The 19797-nt window shown below is 42.2% G+C and overlaps 2 protein-coding genes across 3 annotated transcripts in view; one reads left to right on the top strand and one right to left on the bottom strand.

The window, feature by feature from the left end:
• The first annotated feature begins 6761 nt into the window (after positions 1 to 6761).
• On the top strand, positions 6762 to 10496 carry LOC308082371 (leucine-rich repeat-containing protein 3-like). Its single transcript, XM_080424099.1, has 2 exons — positions 6762 to 6922; positions 9561 to 10496. The coding sequence occupies exon 2, from the start codon at positions 9639 to 9641 to the stop codon at positions 10482 to 10484; it is 846 nt and encodes a 281-aa protein (XP_080280225.1). The 5' UTR covers positions 6762 to 6922; positions 9561 to 9638; the 3' UTR covers positions 10485 to 10496.
• Positions 10497 to 14477: 3981 nt separating this feature from the next.
• The window catches only part of col2a1b (collagen, type II, alpha 1b), a 65393-nt gene continuing 60073 nt past the window's right edge, over positions 14478 to 19797 (bottom strand). For both annotated transcript variants that reach the window (XM_080423942.1, XM_080423943.1), the window contains 3 exons: positions 19356 to 19543; positions 17770 to 18012; positions 14478 to 17006 (listed from right to left, as the gene is read on the bottom strand). In XM_080423942.1, coding sequence (XP_080280068.1) covers positions 16860 to 17006; positions 17770 to 18012; positions 19356 to 19543 — 578 coding nt within the window. In that variant the 3' untranslated portion in view covers positions 14478 to 16859. The remainder of the gene's footprint in view (positions 17007 to 17769; positions 18013 to 19355; positions 19544 to 19797) is intronic.

Genomic DNA, 19797 nt, shown 5'->3' with positions numbered 1-19797 from the left:
GATACTGTGTACCGATTTGCGTGATGTTTGGACAAAATATGCAGGAGTACTGTCAAAAATTTTTTTTTGCAAAATGCCTCTGCCTCAAAAACATTTGAGGCAGAGGTTCTGCTCTGGGATCCATGGAGTGTGTGTGGTCAGTTTCGCTGCGCACGCACCAACGGTGCCGGAGATTAGCTGCTCGCGGACGGACGGACGGACGGACGGACGGACGGACAGGGTGCAAAACATAGTCTTGGCCATGCCTTTGGCCTGGCTGAGACAATTATAATAAGACTATGATCCTGGTCAAAAGAAAAAAAAGTCAGTGAGTGACCAGTAATTATAAAGTATCATGATACTTGACCTTTTGACTAATGTGTTCTGATTGCCTTATGAGTGTTTATGCTTGTTTATACCTATAATATATAATTATAGTGCTACAAGAATATTACATTGCATTTATACTTGACCGTATAAGTTCTTATAGAATGCTCTATAATGTGACATGATTATTGTTATAAATAAATACTATATAAAGCATTATATAGTATTTATCCAAAACCATTAAATGGGATTTCAGCAATAATTTGTGTAACCCCAGTCTCCAATACCATTAAATGGGATTTTGGCAATAATTTGTGTAACCCTGGTCCCCAATACCATTAAATGGGATTTTGGCAATAATTTGTGTAACCCTGGTCCCCAATACCATTAAATGGGATTTTGGCAGTAATTTGTGTAACCCTGGTCCCCAATACCATTAAATGGGAATTTGGCAATAATTTGTCTAACCCCGGTCTGAACGAGGTGGGCGGGGTGGCCAAGAGAACAGCCAATGGAGAAGCCTTACCATTAAATGGGGTTTTGGGAGTAATTTGTGCAACCCCGGTGAGCGGGGTTGTAGAGATTGTACAATTCCACCCCATAGAATGAGGACATTTGGATGTAATTCCTTTCCATTGAATGGGGTGATTCATAGTAGATCGGGTGTGCCTACACAGTTTAGTCAACCTGACAGTTGGTAAACCTGCCTTCAAGAGGTGACACACTTAAAGTGGGGTCATCATCTATAGCAGGAAAGAGTTTACTCAGCCTGGTCCTGGTGTAATGGATCCTGTGTAGAGCCAGACCGATATCGGTTTGCAGGGGTGTCAACATTCTGGTCTTTTATTCTTATTTCCTACACCTTCGAATGTTTTTTGCAGATTAATTAGATTTTAGATCTGATTTTAGACATGCATTTATTCATCATTTTTGACACAGGCCTCCCTATTTTGGGCATGTCATTACAAAAGAGATCAGCTATTTCAAAAATAGCTGATTTACAAGTTCAAGCGGGCTTAAGTGGTAACTTTTTTCCCCCACCCTCTAGTTTTTTTAATGAAATGACGCCTGTGTCGGTTTGGCCAATATATCAGCTATTATTCAACTTTTTTGACGACATCTATATCAGCAATTTGTATGTAGCTGATGTGTACCGATTTTGTAAGATCTTAGAAAAATCTACAAATGTTTATCATGGAGTAGTTTTAGTTGAGAAACTGTATTATAACATGCATGCATGTCTGAACTAATGACCATGGTTCAACTAGGGATGACTAAATGAGGAAAGAAGAATAAATGCTGTCTTTAAGGGCACCAAAATATCACAGCATTAAGCCAAAGTTTTTAGACAACTGATTTTCATGCATCACATGTATAAGCCAGGCTTTACCCCTCCAGGTTGCTTTAGGACAGTTGGTTTTTCCCATTAATTTCTACCATGTTTTGACGTTAACAGGCAGTGGCACCTGATATACACCGAAAGGTTACATTGTGTGTTCATTCAAAGCATTGATAATCAGCCTTTTTTTAATCATGAGAAATTAACTTTCAAATAGCGTGAAGAGGTTCTTCTAACCACAGCGTCTCTGATGGGCTGCAAGCAGTAAGAGGGGAACTGTGCTGTCAATTTACTTCTAAAGCAAAATACAGTTAAAAGTCAAGGTTTTTCCAATTAGTACTTCTAGCATTTATTTCAACCTGTCTATCTTCTATCCTCTTAATTCCCCCTGAGGCTGTCACACTCATCCCACATAATATATGTTATTATTATTCACTTTTTTCCTCTATCAGTGCGTAAATGCCACAGCAGCTACAAATTAACTCATTTATTTCTTAATTACGACTGCCCATGCAGCTCACCATCTCTTCTCCTGATTGCCATTCAGTATGCCCACTTATCAGTCTGTTCATTTGTCACTGCACTGTTCTGTTGTTGAAAGTCTAGACCCGTCTTGTCCGGTCATTCCTCCTCCTCCACTCCTGCTCTATCAGACTAGTTGGGGTGCGACCGTTATGAACTAAAATATTTAATAGACTATAAAAAGTAATCGATAATTTGATTAAATCGATTTTTAATCGACCAAAAATGTGGGCATGTCATGGGTGAAATGTTTTTTAAATGAAAAAAAAAAGAATGTATATAGTGAAAATAGATCTATGAGCTCATGATGCGTTGTGAGCTTGTAGATCTAAGAAATTATCGATAGTTGCAGATCTAGACTCTAGGGTCCTCAGTAGATGCAGGTGTGATGGAGAGTCCTTTGGTCAAGGAGAAGGCAGGTTTATTGTCTTAACCACTTTCAACCTGGAGATTTTGGCCATGTCACAGACCAAATAATGATTTTAAATGTTTTCCATCTACTATAAACTCTATAAACTCATAGATTGGCTTCTCTCGATTATGTTTTGAGAAGTCATGTTGGAAGAAAGCTATCCGCTTTGAAGTCTTTTCTGCCTGCATGCGTACCCTGTCTGTCACCATCCATAGATATGAAAATGTCACCCAACTCCTCCACAGAGACAAGCCATTGCAACAACGTCTTCCCAAAGCATGCGTGATCAGAATAATTCATAATCAAGTGGAATCTCTTGATTACACCACTCATTATGTGGGTATTCATAAAAGGATAATGGGTGATCTTTTTTCCCATTCCATTCTACAGATTCTAAGCAGCCTTTTTCTCTATTTACCTCAGAGTCAGAATCATCTTTATTGTCACATCACAGGTGTAAAACAGTGGGTGAAATTTGTTTTTGTGCAAGCTCCACAGTTTATTTTTTCAGATCTGTGTAACATCACTGTCTATTTCAACGCTCTCTACAAAGTTATCATTTGCATAGGACACAATATTCTACGGAGTATATTCATTTTAATGACAGCTATCCGTCCCAAAAATGTAATTGGGTGTGCCATCCATGTATTTAAATCTAATTTAATCTGTTACATAGGGTTCAGGTGGAGACAGGCTCGTAATGGTGCTGGCTCTGACAGAGGATTTGCTCTAAGGGTAGCCTATTTTCTGTAAACCTCCTGTAACAGTCATGCTCAACCTTTTTCACTTCAAGGACTTTTCTTTGCGAATGCAGAATTCAGATGAATAAACAGCCGAAAGGATACAAACAGTGTCAACATATTAATCATTCAGTTCATGAATGTTATTACATTTGCGGTATTGTTTTCTCAAATCATTTTGACATTTGCTCAAAATCTGCTGCATCCAGCTTCTCAAATATGAAGACTTCCTGCTTTAGCTGACTAAAACGACTGTAAAGGATCTTTGGCTTTTTAACTACTGTTTGAACAGAATGAGACATTTTAAAACACAATTCACTCAGCTCTGATAAATGTGGCATAATGTTTCACAAAGTATAACCGTGATTGAATGAAATCACATAACCATTGCATGTTTTGGGATTTGTCAAACAGTAATGTTACGTGAAGGTGTGAAGGTCATTCAATAGTCTAGGCAGAATTTCAGAAAATGTGCTTGTTTAAAGTGCTGAAGGCAAATCATGTTCATTTAGGGCATTGTCTTTTTAGGGGTATTGAGGGGTGCTGAATCCAAATCTGCTGTATGCCCAGCTCAAAAATGGCTGCTATGCCTCAAAATTTACCATTTAAAGATAACGGCCACCACTATGCTCAAATATATTTAAAACATATATTTCTGACTAGAAAAGGTGGAAACTTGATTGAATTTGGCTTTTAAAGGTTTTCATATATGGGGAATCCACTGCCATCTTCTGATTTGAGATCAAATGTGAGGCAAGTGCTTAAAACTCACATACATTTATATTGTGAAAATTGTCATTTATAGGGGATATTACAAAAAACTTTGGAGAAATTCCTTAACAAGAAATGTCTTCACCAATGTGTTTTTAAAAGTGTCTAGCGAGACTTAAAAAAAAAAAAAAAAAAAATCAGCTCCCCTAGTTTTCCCAAACAATGGCTCTGGACACTACAGTCCTATGCAGGTGTGATGGAGTGTCCTTGACTTCTTTGGTCAAGGAGAAGGCAGATTTATTGTCTTTCTCCACAACCTGGAGATTTTGGGCATGTCACAGGCACAAAAAAAAGAAAAGTACCTTTTTAATGGCAGGTTGTTACAGCCCTTTAAACTTGGCTCAAACACTAAAGGGCTACAACATAATCACTGGACAAAGTCAGGTCTCAAGTGCAATGAATACACAGGGCGGAGCAACCAGGGCAATCACTATGAATGAAGCACAGGTGTGTATCTAGCCATGGACCATAGCAGCAGAGCCTACCAGCAAGGCAGTGTGTAGACACTAAACCAGAGACAGAAGAGGTTTTAGTGAACAATTAAGCAATATTACTATATTCTGAGGTGTGCATATGTGCAAGCACATAACACAGGTCTATAAGCTCATAAATTGGCTTCTCTATCTCGATTAAGTTTTGAGAAGTCATGTCGTAGGACTGTTACAGCTACCTGCTTTGAAGTATTTTCTGCCTGCATGCGCACCCTGTCTGTCACCATGCATAGATCTGAAAATATCACCCAACTCCTCCACACAGACAAGTTATTGCAACCACCTCTTCCCAAAGCATGCATGATGAGAATAATTCATAATGAAGTCTGGCCCTCAGATGGGTAGAGAGGACTTGTCGTGGGTGTGGAGGTAAGAGGGGGGGCTGGAAGTACAGTGAGTCCTGGGTTGAACTTGTCACTCTCCACTGTACATATTTGATAAGCTCCAGATTCAGGGACTGAGCTTGGCCATCAGGTGTATGGGGAAGATGGTCTCCTCAGTGGGGATACAGTGAAGAAATATGGCCCCTTATGGGCCTTGAGAGGACTGTAGAATTGTCAGAACCTACTGTGTGTCCTGGGTGTCTAGGCAGGGATGGTGGAGGAGTGTGGAAGGGATAGGGGTTTCCTTTGCTTGGAGCTTTTTAACAGCTAGAGGGGAATGTTGAGCATCCTATGATGCCTGGACTCCATTCTCTGTTATCCTAGTGTAACCAACCTCCCGGCCCATACGGGGCCATGTCCCTGCTGCTATACGACAGACAAGCATTGCTTTCTGCATACACCTAATGCTCTGTGTTTTTGTTCTAAAGTTTTTAATTTGTCATTTTTTGGGGGGCTTTTCTGCCTTTATATGATAGTTTGTGAAGATAGACAGGAAAGAGGGAGAGAGAAGCGGTGAGAGACACGCAGCAAAGGTTGTTGGGAACGGGACTCGACCCCGCGACACGCTGCATTGGAGCCTAAGTGTCCGGACCACTAGGCCAGCCGTCTGGGCGAGTTTTTTCAACTATGCCCGGTAACAGCAGGCCCTAATGATAAGTCACTTGTGACCCCTGGTAATAGTACTTCTAAAAATACATAACTTTGCTCTTCCATGCTCCAAATGCCCAGGGAGTTATCCAGTGACCCACATCCCCCATACTCCCCTCTTCCCACCTGAAAGGTATCCTAGGCAAACTCTTAACTCCTCACCCACACCCACTGCCTTATACTCCCTCCACCTTAGGGGCTCCATAGCACTTAAACACTCCTTCTCCACCTCTGCCTAGGCACGGTAAGGCACCCACTAGACATTTAGGTTATAGCTCTGCACTGACCTCTATAAACACCCCTCTACCTGCCAGAGGGGCTCCATAGCCCTGTTACACTCATCGATCACCCCTGCCTACAGAAACCCAGTTGACACAGGTTCTGACAGCTTTGCCTGACCTCCACCTTACCTTGTTTAGTCAAAAGGATATGTTTTTAATATATTTCAGCATAGTGGTGGCCGCCATCTTTAAATTGTCAATTAATTGAGGCATTAGCAGCCATTTTTGAGCTGGGCATACATCTGATTTGGATTCAGCACCCCTTAATACCTATATGCCACATATATGGATATATATGTACATATATGTAGAGACATATATGCAGGCGGCCAATTCCAAATATGTTGCATAATGAGAATGTATTAAAAAATCACACCCAGTGTGAAGAGAGTGGTGCCTTTGAATTAGTGTAACTGGTTGCATCCTTGTGTTGCAATCAGCTGCAGCTGTTGAGGCCGTGCTCAAATGGACGGACGGACGGATGGACCCACACACACGGTCAAGTGTAGGAGTGGCTGTGGTTGGCACCACTCAAAAATTGCCTATGTCTATATGTATACACACACACACACACACACACACACACACACACACACACACACACACACACACACACACACACACACACACACATATATATGACGTGTCGCACGTAGAACAGTCCATGCAGAACCTCATGATTCAGTTGTCTCTGTCTCTTTAAGAGAGAGGGAGAGAGAGAGAGAGAGAGAGAGAGAGAGAGAGAGAGAGAGAGAGAGAGAGAGAGAGAGAGAGAGAGAGAGAGAGAGAGAGAGAGAGAGAGAGGTGTCATTTAATTTGACAACAGTGTTGAAGCGGACCGAGTCATAGAGGATGAAGTGGAGGCAGCAGAGAGCAGACTGCAACCACGGACCTGAGTGATCTCTTCTTTTATTCAACTTCATGTCCAATTTCCATCAGATAACATAGAACAAACGAACCTGAAAAAGGAACTTCGAATAAAAGCCTTAAGCCTCTGGACTTCAATCTAAGAACATTTCAAGTTTACAGGTATGTATTCCTTTTTCTTCCCATTTTAACTTTTCAAGTCTCCTCTTAAAAACAGGTCCATAGCAGCAAGGTGCCGTAAGTAAAATAAAAGTAACATTTATAGATACACTTTTTTCCCCCGTCAATAGGCGATAACGTATGGCTTCATGAAAAATAATTTGTTCAAACAACTAGGAAATGACTAATTAAATAGATAGGATGTCAGTTATCATTTTATATGGATACAATTATAATAAAGGCAATCGTAATAGTCTGTCATGTGTTTTAGACTCCACATGCAGCTATGGTCACATTTACTAAAACTATCCAATGTCCCAATAAGTCTTTCATGTTGTTTTATACTCCAATTTATTTGACTGTCCTCACACGCATGCGCCGCGCGCGCGCGCGCACGCACGCACGCACGCACGCACGCACGCACGCACACACACACACACACACACACACACACACACACACACACACACACACTCTCTCTCTCTCTCTCTCTCTCTCTCTCTCTCTCTCTCTCTCTCTCTCTCTCTCTCTCTCTCTCTCTCTCTCATAATAATAATTATAATAAAAGACAAGTGAGAAGTTAAAGTCAAAAGGAGATGCCATATACTTTTTCAGTCACTTTACTAAAGATACTAATAATATGTTTAAATTCATATAGTTATGTATATTTCCCCCAACTCTGAACATTTTTTTCAGAATAATCTGATTTCATTTCAGATCAATGAGTGCATCTCAATCCATGCCCATCCATCTGTTTCAAGTGATAACGTTTTTTGCTACCCCCTATTCTTTTCTTCTGAAATGCCTCATCTTCCCCAAAGAGTTGATCATTGTTTGTGGGATTTGAGATGCATTCATGGTCTTGTTTCTCTCTCCACCCTCTTGTCTGTGATTGATCTACTACACTCACAATATTGATTTAACTAGGTCTAATGGTAGATAAAACCCAGAGACAGCAAAGTGCCATGCTGTCTTGCCACACAAATCACAATATCTATGGACCATTACGTCGATTTCATACACTGTACTGATATAATTTTCTCTAAATGACCTTAATTGCACAATTTAGTACCTTTGTGGTGTCAGAGGCACCACGAAAAAACATTTGTGATATTAAATTGTTATTTGTCGGGGTGCTGTGTTACGATACGATCATGAAAAAGAATAGAACCCATACACTCACTTGCTCCAATACATTTTAATAACGTTTCAAGCCTGGGCTCTTCATCGGGTCAAACTGAAAAGAGCTTAGGCTCAAAACACTCATTAAAATGTATTGCGGCATGTGAGTGTGCTTTGTCATATATTAAATTAACATATTTGTTATATTGGAGAATATTGATGTAACCTGTTGGCCAGCCTTTGTTGAAATTATAGTAGAGTGACTATACAGTAGGCTATTGAAGTAAATCTAGGTCATTGCAGCCTCAAATTGAAGTCCCCTATAGTATCTATGTGAAGGAAGCAATCACATGGAGATGAATGGCTGTTTTTATTATATTAGATAGACTGAGAGACAGCAGAAAGAAAGTGCATGACATTTAAGGAAACGGTCTTGAAATCAAATTCTCTAGAGATTTATTTTTGAAGTAGGCTAACATTTGAAGACCATATCCTCCCTGTAAAATTGAAAGGTTTGGAAAAAATTGTCCCAGTTGTATGAAAACAGCAAAAAGCCAAAGTTGATAGGCCTATATACTGTGTGTGTGTGTGTGTGTGTGTGTGTGTGTGTGTGTGTGTGTGTGTGTGTGTGTGTGTGTGTGTGTGTGTGTGTGTGTGTGTGTGTGTGTGTGTGTGTGTGTGTGTGTGTGTGTGTGTGTGTGTGTGTGTTTTCCATTAGCTTTATTCCAGCTGTTGCTTATCGACACTGAGGGACACAGGCAGGCAAGATTGATGTTCTTGTCTGTGATAGTGTAGCAAGCACTACTCGGGCTTATCGATTGATTATTGCTGCCAGGCACACCCAGTTTATTTAATTACTTTTTATCCCAGACTTTATGTTACACTGTCCTATAGGCTGTTGTGAGCAGCAGCACCTCAAATATTTTGTGAGATGTGATAAGCCACATATTAATCTAATATGGTGTCACTGTAATGTCTTCTTACTGAGAATCTGTTGACCTGCTGTAACCTCCTGCCGCTGGCTGTACATCAGCGGGTTTATCAGATAAATCAGCTTAATCTCATTTCATTTTCCACCCCTTTACCCACTGACCTTTTTTTCTCCTATGGAAAAAATGTCTCCCCCTGTCAGTGTGTAAGGGAAAGAGGAAAGGGGGGAGGGAGTATTTTCTGGTTCCCGGAGGGCAAATTACTTTTTTTAGCTTCAACCAGCTGATGGCTCTCTCAGATGGCTTTGATGAGGGCATGCTGGACGGGGCTTAAGTGTATGTTAGTGTAAGTGATGGGCGTGATGTACTGTGTGTGTGTGTGTGTGTGTGTGTGTGTGTGTGTGTGTGTGTGTGTGTGTGTGTGTGTGTGTGTGTGTGTGTGTGTGTGTGTGTGTGTGTGTGTGTGTGTGTGTGTGTGTGTGTGTGTGTGTGTGTGTGTGTGTGTGATGTAGTGTGTGTGTACAAGAGAGAGAGAGGGAGAGAGTCTGCCCTTTCAGACACTAACCATGCTCCTTCATCCAACCTCCCAGGTTCTGGTGGCATCACAGACAGCAGACTGAGAGTGTCTGGTCAGGGCCTGGCGTGCGTCAGGGGGCTATGGTGAAGCGATGGACACTGGCTGGTGTGAGGAGAGACATATCAGCAGGGGACGAAGGAAGGGAAGAGGAGCGGACCTCCATTCACGGCTCTGCACCTTGCTGTTGTTCTCGGCTCTGTGGGGCCAGGTGTGCCCCCAGTGCCCTGACAGCTGCCACTGCTCCTGGGACACGAACACTGTGCTGTGCTACGACGCCGGGCTGCGAGAGATCCCCGCGGGCATCCCCCCGGAGACCGTCTCCCTCCACCTGGAGCGCAACTACATCCGCAACATCCCGGAGAGCGCCTTCCGGGAGCTGGTCCACCTGCGCGACCTGTACCTCTCTCACAACCGCATCGACTCGCTGGCGTCGGGCGCCCTGCGACACCTGAGCTCCGAGCTCCGCTTGCTGGATCTCTCGCACAACCAGCTGAGACGGGCCAGCAGGGAGGAGTTTGGAAGTACTCGCGCCAAGATGCGCCTCTACCACAACCCGTGGCACTGCGACTGTGCCCTGCAGGAGCTGATGGAGACCCTCAACCTGGAGCCCGAGACGGTGAACGGCATCGTGTGCGAGAGCTCCGTGCACGCCCCCGGGGAGGGGAGCAGGTGGGAGGATCCGGGGTCCCTGGAACACAAGGGACAGCCGCTGGTCAGACTCCTAGACACTGGGGTGAACTTCTGCAGCCTGCAGCGGAAGACCACCGACGTGGCCATGCTGGTGACCATGTTTGTGTGGTTCTTCATGGTGATCGTTTACGTGGTGTACTATGTGAGGCAGAACCAGGCCGAGGCCCGCAGGCATTTGGAGTACCTGAAGAGTTTACCCTGCCCAAAGTCACCCACAGAGACGGACACACTCAGCACAGGCTTCTGAGCCGTCAGTGTGGATCTGAGACTCTCTTGTTTGGCAGGGAGTCAGATTGGACAACGAGGCACTGATGAGATATGCCCAACAATATGCCCAACTGTTGCATTCCATATATCCATATCGCAATATTTTATTTTTTATTTTAATATGTTTATTTCCAAATATTGAAATGTATTTTTTCTTAAAATGATTTTTTTTCTCTCTTACAAATGAGAGACATGAAAAAGAACAACACAAAAGAGAATGTATAGGGGGGAAAGCTTTTCCTTTCATGTCTGCACCAATTGTGTTCCCCCAAGCCCTCTTTTCATCACAGCCCATGCTGTCTGTTTTATCTTCCATTAAGCTTCGTCTAAACCCACTGACCTATAATGAACACTTCATATGCAATATTCAGTGTTTCTGTCAGGTCAAGAGGGAGGTTGTGTGTGTCGTTTTAAGTGTGTCATTGTATTGTACTGTGTGTGTGGTAGTGTGTGTGACTGTGTGTGTGTGACTGTGTGTGTGTGTGTGTGTGTGTGTGCGTGTGCGTGTGCGTGTGCGTGTGCGTGTGCGTGTGCGTGTGCGTGTGCGTCTGCGTCTGTGTCTGTGTGTGTGTGTGTGTGTTCGTACAGTATATGTTAATTCCTAGTAGGGCTTACAAACAGCCTGTGTGTAGTCTGTGTTAATTGAAGTTAAATTAACACTCAATGCTAGTTATCTGAGGATAAACAACCATTCATCTAAATATACTCTCAGGAAGTCTGAGCATATCCGCAGGAGAAGGAAGTGAGCTATCTTGTCACCAAGCACCAGCAATCAGACAGACGGGCATGACAGCTTGGTGTATATATTGTACCGGGTGTCTCCCATGTAGAGAAATGAACACCAGATTTAGAAATGGTTGAATTATTAAGATGCTGGTTGTTAGACCTTAGATTAATATGGCCCTCTTCCCTGAGAGAGCTTTGCAGTTAGTTTAGATTTTAATTCATCTCTTGAGTATGTATGTCCATGTCAGGCCACTTTGCCCCAACTGCTCCACACTGACTGTCGTAATTGTTGTTTTCTCATAATCCACTGTGAGAATAAGACAAATGTAATGACATGGCTCCAAAAAAGTCCAGAAATGCCCTTTTAGGTGTATTTTTTTTTTCTCCCAAAAAAAAACAGTCTGTGCACTATGCAGTGCTGGCCAAGCCAACAAATCATTACTAAAAACAACAAAAAATTAAGGCTTGAGAAAAATGAGAATAAGAAATAAACACGCTCCCACCAAAACATGGTCGGCTGCTGTTAAACGCAGGTTGTGCGCGGCCACAATTTTTTGCAGCCAGCGGATTCTAAAAAACGGGAGTGACGCACCGCCTTCTGCCTTGAGCACTATGGTGCTTCCTGAGTCTCATGACGGTCCGCCTTCGACTCACCCGATTGGGCATAGGGGGAAAATCAGCTCCTGCCTCCAGCAGTTATATGCTTCAAATGGACAAGTCGTGTAGAGCAGATAAACGCAAGGTCTGCGCGACGTGCAGAAAGATCCGCTCTTGCGTGAATCCACGCATTTACATTGACAAAACATTGGCAGATTCCGCCCCAGAGGTAAAATAAAAGTGCAGTGGGAGCGCGCCCTTACATCAAAAACTAAGGATACAAAACAACCCATGGTTAAGAACTATAGCAGGCTACTCCCTTCCACGAAGGGACCCTGGCAGCTCTCCCTCGGGGCTGGCTGTGTTCCAGCCTGAGTCAATGATTCTCTGTCACTGCAGCCTCCATTTTATAGGAATGGATCCTACCACAAGGCACAGAATCAAATGAGCAACAATTAGGTCTTCTACACCTTCCCTCTAACATACGAGTAATCTAAACACTCACAAAGATGTTTTACGATTAAACTCAAATACAACTTGGGGTAGTAATTCAATGACGATTTGCTCATAAAGCACAGACAAACCTAGCCTGGTAAACCACCCCAGTCGCATGAATTCACATTATCATGTGTCTTCTGCAGACCGGTCTGGCCCCAGGTGCTGGGTGGGCGGTTTGCAGAAACCAAAAAGTGGAAGAGCCAATCAGCGTCTGTCAGTCATATGGCCTGGCCCCTGAGCGCAGACATGATAATGTGAATTCACTGGACCGAGATGGTTTACCAGGCTGAGACAAACCCCCCTCTCCTCCACTGCATTTGGCACCCTCCTAATGAAGAGGATTGCCACCAGCAGTGCAGGAGATAAAAGTGACTAACAAACAATCAATTCACTTTTACACAGTTTTCAATACACACGTTTAAAACTATTGCAGTCCTTGCGTGTTGCAGAAAGCAGTCAGATGTTAGTTACCGTCCAATGATGTTAGAAGCAGCTTTGTAGCGTGTGTGTGCGTGTGTGCAATGTCCCTGATAATTGTGTGTATAGGGCATGGCCCGTGACAATGACAACAAGAATAATTTTCTCAGTTACTCTAATGCCGGTGTTTCAAATCATTTGTGTCTTTGCATCAGATGGAAAGGTACAGTCTTCATCCGATAACTATGAAAACTTTGAGAGTGCTTTACGTAAATGGTATTGTTTTACGTGTGGTCTGTGGGTACAGAGTAAAATTCAGTTTGACTGAAGCTTGTGGTGTGAGATTTATACTTCATTGTACTAGGTGTTGCATGCTGAAAATAGCAGATCTGCAAGCCCTCGCGTTGTGAGAACTGCTATTTCTGGCTTTGTATGATGAGTATAGCCTACTGTAAATCAAGAGGCAAGCTGTGAATTAGAACTCAAATTGAATACAAGAACACTCGCCCCAAAACACAGTCGCCCGGGGTCAAATCCGGCGACCTCGGAACAGTCGGACCCACGTATTTTTGGCCACCAAAGTCCACTCGCCCCAGTCAAATCCGGCAACCTCACAACGGTCGGACCCACAAATCCGGCGACCTCGGAACGGTCAGGTATTTCTGGCCTCCAGAACCTACTCGGCCATGTTTGACGCCACGGGAGTATCGAGATGAGGGGGGGGGGGGGGGGGCAACGTTCTGCACGGCGACCCGATCGCCTAACAGCTCGCTCAGTGGTGCCTCTCGTGGCTCAAGTCCGCTTCAAACGGAGTGCCTCCGTCGTTGTAACAGATATTTTGCCTAGCTACTGCCTAACTTGGGGGGGGGGCGAGAGTTCCGTGCAAAAAAGGGGGGGCGAGTGTGTTTTGCGGCGAGCGTTCCTGTTACCCTCGAATCAGACGGAATTGATAATATTGTTATGATAGCTACTGTAGTGAAGCTGTAGCACCCAGATCAGATATGGTAAACTATGTTTAACAACTAACCACATAGGCCTTGATGTTGGAATAAATTATACTCTGTCCATAATCTCATGAAGCATTGATGTAGCTTTACATGATCTGCAACGTAAGTAGAATATTTGTTCAATGTTATCTGTGTTTTGCAAGCCACAAATCTGGAATTAACACAAGGGTTCAGTTTTCTAGATATTTCTTTGCCTTAAGGTGATCTTCAGCTTGATTTATACTCCATCGCATGACAGAGTGACAAGAACCGATGCGATACGTCGTTTGCTTCAAAATCAGTTATTGTCGGCAACCGACACTGTCTACTACAGAGTATAAACCAGGCTTTAGTCATACTGTAGGATGTTCTGTAGACCAGTGGTTCTCAATGTGGGGACCGCGGCAAAATGTGTTAATCTAGCATCAAAATCAGTTTATCCACTTTAACCCTATATACATCGGCTATTTGAGAATAGCAGATCTATACGATCTACACACGTTGTGAGCTTGTAGTTTAGCTATTTTCAAAAAGTCTTCAAAAAAGTATGAACATTTTGGAATTTTCACAAATCTTGTACGGGGGTCCCTGGCCCAAAATATTTTCAGATGGGGGTCCACGGCGAAATCCATAATAATTTGGGGGTTGTTGACATAAAAATGTTTGAGAACCACTGCTGTATACCTTTGCCCAGGCTGTGGGCAAGCCAGTGACCCAAAATACAACAAGAACCAAACATGTCCTGTGTGTAGGTTTTTATAAAGTATTTTTTATTGGTGATGTATTTTGTCCTGTCGATCAGCTTTCTCTCTTGTTTGTATGCCAATATTTATTCTAACAAGGATTACATCATAGATTTGGAAACCAATACATTAAATAATAAATGAACTATAAAAAAAAAAAACGATTGGGGAGGGGAGTGGAGTACAAAAAATAAAACAAACATGGCTCTGTTTTGTTCATAGAAATGCTTCAACCTTTTATTGCTAAGGTGAAAGGTCAGGCAAGAAAATGAAAATGAGAAGAGAAAATAAGTACATGGTGACACAATCAGATCACAGAATGTGTTGATCATGGTCTGCAGTGACTCCCATTTCTACTCTACCATGCGTTGCACTAACTGAAATAATTGAAAAACTATTTTACATAATACAAAAAAAAAAGTACATGATATGAACAATTTTCCACCTGCTTTATCCAACTAAAATTTTCTTGCTCAACAACAAACAAAGCAAAAACAAAATGGCACCAATGTCATCCATCTCTCCACTGCCTCTGCTTGAGAGTTCTGAGCTGTTTCTCCCCCTGGAAATGTATCTGGCAACCACACTGACAAAGGGCGTCTCCAAATGTCGCAGATGACTTTTAAGAATTTGATAGAAAAAGTTTACTAAATAGCTCGGTGAATACATAAAAAAAAAGGAAAAGAAAACACAAAAAATAAAATAAAAAGCGACGTCAGTCTGTTACTTGTTTTTGTCTTTTATTTCCAATTTACATTAATCAAAACCGTAACAAAAACAAAGTCATGATCATCATCATCATAATAATAATGCTATTATTATTAATAATAATACTATTATTAATAATAAAAAAATATACACAACCTCACATGAATGGACACTCTGCCCTGGCAGTGGCCGCTTCCTGGCTTGTAAGGGAGCAATGCATAGTGTGGTGACATCGCAGTGGGCAGTTCAGCCTTACAGCAGGTAACTTCGATTAGACACACGTGTGTGTGAGTGTGTGTGTGTGTGTGTGTGTGTGTGAGTGTGTGTGCCAAGGCAGAGGGCACATCCTGTGTGAGGGCACAACTAGGGTTTGAATGGGAGGGAGTGAAGTGGGATGGGGTCAAAGCCGGTGATAGCAGAGGGGACGGGATGGGGTAGGACGGGATGGGGCGCAGAGGCTGGACTTTCATGATCAAGTTTCTCACAACAACATATTTGCCCAAGCTGGGTTTGTAAACTGTGTTTCGCATGGGGGGGCTTATTTTATGTAGTTGCTTTTTTTGTGTGTGTGAGGTAGCTTTAGAATATCTAAACAAATAAACAAAAGAAAACAAAAAAATCTGAACATAAAACTAATAAAAAAAAAGAAAATTCAATTCATGACTCGTTCCAAATTGGACACAATTTAAAAAAAGCGACGGTGGGCGTGTTCATGTGTAGGGATTGAAGCACGGGGGTGGGGCAAGGCAGGGAGCGCTGGGCGGGGGGGGGGGGGACATTCATCACACTGAAATACAAAATCCCAGTGTGAAATGTACTCTCTGAGAACTGTATATATATGTATACACACATATACATATATATACATATATACATGTCACTACATATCAGTATCCGGTTGTTAAAAAATACAGACTGTTTTACAACAATAGCACCATTGACCTTTATTATAATACACAGTAACTTTCTGATACACACTGGGGTGGTAGAAATAGGATCACCTGCACTTACTAACTTACAGCTACTGTAGATTTTTGGTTTCAACAAGAGATATGTATTCTTTAGTGGATAATATGGTAATGGGGAAAAGGAAGGGGTGCAGGACAGAAGGAGGGCGTGGAAGTTGGAGGATAAGGGTCTTTTTTTTATATGAGTGGGCTTTTTAACTTGGTAACACACTCAGCTTTGACACACCTGGGATGCAAACCTAAACAATAAATAAATAACACCAACGCAACTTTCTTTCTCTCTTTCTCGCTCTTTTTCCCTGGTGTGTTCCCTTATGCTCCTCACCTTGCCTCCTTCTTCATTTGGAAGGGGGGGGGGGGAGTGAGGGGGGGCTGGGTACGTGGGTTCACCCAGGGTGGGGGATTCTGGGAGCTGCTGGATGTCCTTAGGGGATGATGTGATTGGAGGCAACTCTGGACGAATCACAGATGACAATTGCTGGTGCCGTTCAGTGCAGATATCCTAGGAGTACGACTTGGAAAAGCACTTTTTTACGTAGAAAAAAAAGTCCCATTTTTTTTTTAAAGTGTCTTGATCTTTCTTTTTCTCTCTTTCTCTCTTCCGCATTTTGTTTTTGGAAGTGTGTTCCTCTCATTTCATCTTTTTTTTTCTTCTCTTAATTATTCTTTATTGTATTTCCTCTTCGTAATTATCTCTAGATCCCTCCTTTCTTTACAAGAAGCAGACAGCGCCTACGTCGACACCGAACTCCTGGTCTGATCCACCGATATCCATGGGGGCAATGTCTACAATGGGAAGACGGGATGTCTTCTGTGATCTGTACTCGATTACTGTCTTTCCCCACTGTCCTGTGTGTCTCTATAGAGGGAGAGAGAGAGGGAGAGAGAGTGTTAAGTTTAGGGGTGCAACAGTTAATCGAACTAATCAATTATAAAAACGAATCAAAGTTGTTTTTCTTTCTTTGTATCGCGTTGTGTATATGGGCTATTTTCGCACGTTATAAACACAATATAAACAGTCTATTCGATTCAGTGATATATAAAAAGTAAAACTAATTGTGGAAGAAAACGTGCTCCTCGATTATTCGCTCCACGCCTCGAGAAAATTAGATTGTTTTGGTGAGGGCATGAGAGAGAGTCAATGTTTGATCATATCACAGTTGCGCTCTACCTTGTAAGTCATTGTAATACTTAATTCATAAGAAGTGGTATGGTGGAGTCGCTTGCTGGAAATAGCAGCTCTACAAGCTCACAACGTGTTGCAATGCGACGCATTCTGTGCTTGTAGATCGCCTATTTTCGTCTATTTCCCCCCCCCGCAAACAGGAAACACGTTTGGCCTTTTGGGAGCATAGTTTTAATTAATTTGTGTTAGCCTCACATGCAAGCGTGTGCAAGTGATCGTGTTCTTGTTTTAAAGGAATTCATTAGCTCAAAACACACTGCACAAATGGCTGTAATCAATATCATTCAATACTGAAAAAGACCCTGAAAAAAGGATGTATGTACAGCAGCGTTACAAAGTGGATGTATTTTCCAGTACTTTGGTGTGCTGTTGTGCTGTCCCATGTGTGAGTATTTACAGGAATGTCTTTGTGTGTCTGTCTGCGTGCCAAGCTCACCGTGCAACCGTCCTCCATGACGCTGTACGTGAAGCGGCTGTTGCCCTCAGCTCTGATCTCTACATCGTTGGAGCCCTGCAGTAGCACAGCCTTCTTCAGGTTGCCCGCTGAGGCGTCCATGTAGGCCACGCTGTTCTTGCAGTGGTAGGTGAGGTTCTGAGAAGCTTCGGTGGAAAGCAGTCTCAGGAAGGTCATCTGGATGGCGGCAGTGTTGGGCGCCAGGCTGTCATCTCCATAGCTGAACTGCAGGGAGGAAACACAAAGGGACCATCAAGGACTGCAAAAACGGTCTATTAACATTATAATGATGTATGTGGTTATTATAATATTGGTCAATGATGTGATGCACATTTTTTTGTGTCCATTATAGTTTAGTTGAATTTAAAAGGGATAAAATAAGAAAATAAAAATACAAGTTACTTTCGTACTTTCTGTTTGAGGACCTACAGTAGTCTAAAATGTCTGGTTTTATTCAATATTGATTGATACTGACCATGATACTGACATGAGACTGACCATAATACTGGGATACTGACATGATACTGACATGATACTGACCATTATACTGACATGATACTGACCATGATACTGACCATGATACTGACCATGATACTGACATGATACTGACATGATACTGACATGGTACTGACATGATACTGACCATTATACTGACCATTATACTGACATGATACTGACCATGGTACTGACATGATACTGACCATGATACTGACATGAGACTGACCATAATACTGGGATACTGACATGATACTGACATGATACTGACCATTATACTGACATGATACTGACCATGATACTGACCATGATACTGACATGATACTGACATGATACTGACATGGTACTGACATGATACTGACCATTATACTGACATGATACTGACATGATACTGACCATGGTACTGACATGATACTGACCATGATACTGACATGACACTGACATGATACTGACCATGATACTGGCATAATACTGACCATGATACTGACATAATACTGACCATGATACTGACCATGATACTGACATGATACTGACCATGACACTGACATGGTAATGAACATGATACTATCATGACACTGAAATTACAAGAACACTTTCATTCACTCCAAGTGGATATAATATTCAATATTTTTCAAGATTTTTAAGATATTTAAGATTAAGTGGTTTTGAGGCACATTATGTAATTTTGATTGTAAAAGTTTTTGCAAAATGTCTTTTCAAATTCCATGCAACCAACATTACTGCAAAATGCACATTTGAACAAACCTGATACATGCCCTTAAAATATGATTTTACATTTATTTTTTACTTGTCATCTTGTCAACCCCATTTTGTCACTGATCCATACAAGTTTCTATTGTTGTAAAAATGGCATACTACAGTATACTATTTCGTCGACGTCCACACACATCATAAAAAATACTTTTTTGACTACTATACTATGTCATCAAGTTGCATGCTCCCACACATTCATAACTATATAAACCACATTACCAAGAACAGAGGTGGGAATGTCAGCTAATGTCAGCTTAGTTCATATGACACAGAAAGGTGAAAATCATAGTATGACTCACGTGGAATCCTCCATTCATTGTCTCTCCGAACCAAATGTGTTTGCGGTCCTTGCTCTTGCTGGACCACCAGTTCTTGCGTGGGATGCCGGAAGGCTTGGGGTAGACACATGACTCTCCAGTCTCCATGTTACAGAAGACCTTGATTGCGTCAATGGTGCAACCCTGGTTAGGATCGATCCAATACTCTCCTACGGACACAGAGCAAGCACATGGGATCAGCTTCTGGGTGGATTACACCTTTTTACGGCGTGGCTCTGTAGGTGACTAGACTTTTATGAAAGGGTCTGTCTAATCTATATAAGATAGTGACATTGTATTTTTCTATTGGTGAAGACAATATTGTGATACATTCATACTAGCACAAATAGCATTCAGCCAGTAATCAAATTTGATTAGTTAGTGAAGTATTGATTGAATCAGACTATTAAGTTATGCCTGTTCT

This window comes from Gymnoscopelus braueri, assembly GCF_963280865.1.
Source record: "Gymnoscopelus braueri genome assembly, chromosome: 3".
Classification (NCBI taxonomy): Eukaryota; Metazoa; Chordata; class Actinopteri; order Myctophiformes; family Myctophidae; genus Gymnoscopelus; species Gymnoscopelus braueri.
The sequence above is the reverse complement of the archived record's forward strand: the minus strand, read 5'-3'. Positions and strand labels throughout refer to the sequence as shown.